Source organism: Merops nubicus, unplaced genomic scaffold (genome assembly GCF_000691845.1).
Source record: "Merops nubicus isolate BGI_N331 unplaced genomic scaffold, ASM69184v1 scaffold11793, whole genome shotgun sequence".
Classification (NCBI taxonomy): domain Eukaryota; kingdom Metazoa; phylum Chordata; class Aves; order Coraciiformes; family Meropidae; genus Merops; species Merops nubicus.
The window spans coordinates 8,961-10,111 of NW_008598293.1; the positions used below are offsets into that span (position 1 = coordinate 8,961).

The 1,151-nt window shown below is 42.6% G+C and overlaps 1 protein-coding gene across 1 annotated transcript in view; it reads left to right on the forward strand.

The window, feature by feature from the left end:
- Positions 1–724: 724 nt before the first annotated feature.
- The window catches only part of SYT10 (synaptotagmin X), a gene marked incomplete at its 5' end in the record, with an annotated part of 18,867 nt that continues 18,440 nt past the window's right edge, over positions 725–1,151 (forward strand). The window contains one exon of the mRNA XM_008937004.1: positions 725–1,082. Coding sequence (XP_008935252.1) covers positions 725–1,082 — 358 coding nt within the window. The remainder of the gene's footprint in view (positions 1,083–1,151) is intronic.

Below are 1,151 nucleotides of genomic sequence, written 5' to 3' on the forward strand. Positions count from 1 at the left end.
ACAGGGCAGCAGGGGTAGCTGAGTATGGTCTCTATACAACTCAAAGAATTGTATAGTGCCCTCTGTAGCCAGCCACAATTTCAGAGCAGAATTTTAGATACTGATGTGTATGTGCTGTTATGGTCTAACACATTCTTTGACCAGGGCTTAAGATTTAACAATAGAAATTTCTTATTTCAGACACCCTATATCCTGTCCCTATTTATGCCACTTACTTTTTAGGGTTTACCATGTTTCTGATGCAGTTAGCATAGAGTTGAAAGTTTGGCCGGTCCTGAAGAAATTTGTATATCAACCTGGCATTTTAGAAGTGATCTGTCTTCCTGTGCACTTGCAGAAGGTGTTTACTGTGGTCTGCTTTTCAGCAAGATGTGTTCCTGAGCTCTTTGACAGCAATGGCTGTATTTGGGACCATTTGAGTAGTGTCTTACTTCCTGAGAAGTCTGGCTGAGTGTGTGGCTAGTGGTACAGATACCAGCCTCTGGCCTGAATGACAGTTAATGGAGTATTTGTGTAATAGGTATTACAGAATGATAACATTTTAAAGGGACAGGCTTAGATATAAAAAAGGGGAAAAAAATTAAATAGGACTTTAAAGCTCTACACAAAGTAGTGATTCAAATGCTTCAATGCTCCTATCTCCTTACCTGTGTGATTTTTAATATTTAATTTTTTCTCTCCGTGTTTGTCTGTCATGTTGATCTTTGTTTCTAATTCCTTGCAGACGTCTCAGTCAGTCTGTTAGCAGTAGTCGTCAGCTTCTGCGGGCTCGCCTTGCTGGTAGTCTCTCTTTTTGTCTTTTGGAAGTTGTGTTGGCCCTGCTGGAGAAGCAAACCTCTCACTTCCAATGCCAGTAATGCCCCTCAGAGCAACTCCAGTGCTCCTACGGAGGTTTTTGAGAACAGTGAGAAAAAGGAAGTTAAAGAAAATGGGAAGCCTACAACAAAGGTACTTGAAGCTGCATTGAAAATTAGCCACACTTCACCTGATATACCAGCAGAGGTCCAGAATGCACTGAAAGAGCATCTGATCAGACATGCACGCATGCAAAGGCAGATCACTGAGCCCACATCCTCCTCAAGGTAAGTCAGAGGCACTTGGCATATGTGGCACATTTCCTGGGAACAGGTAGAGCTGGGACGTCCTGCTGA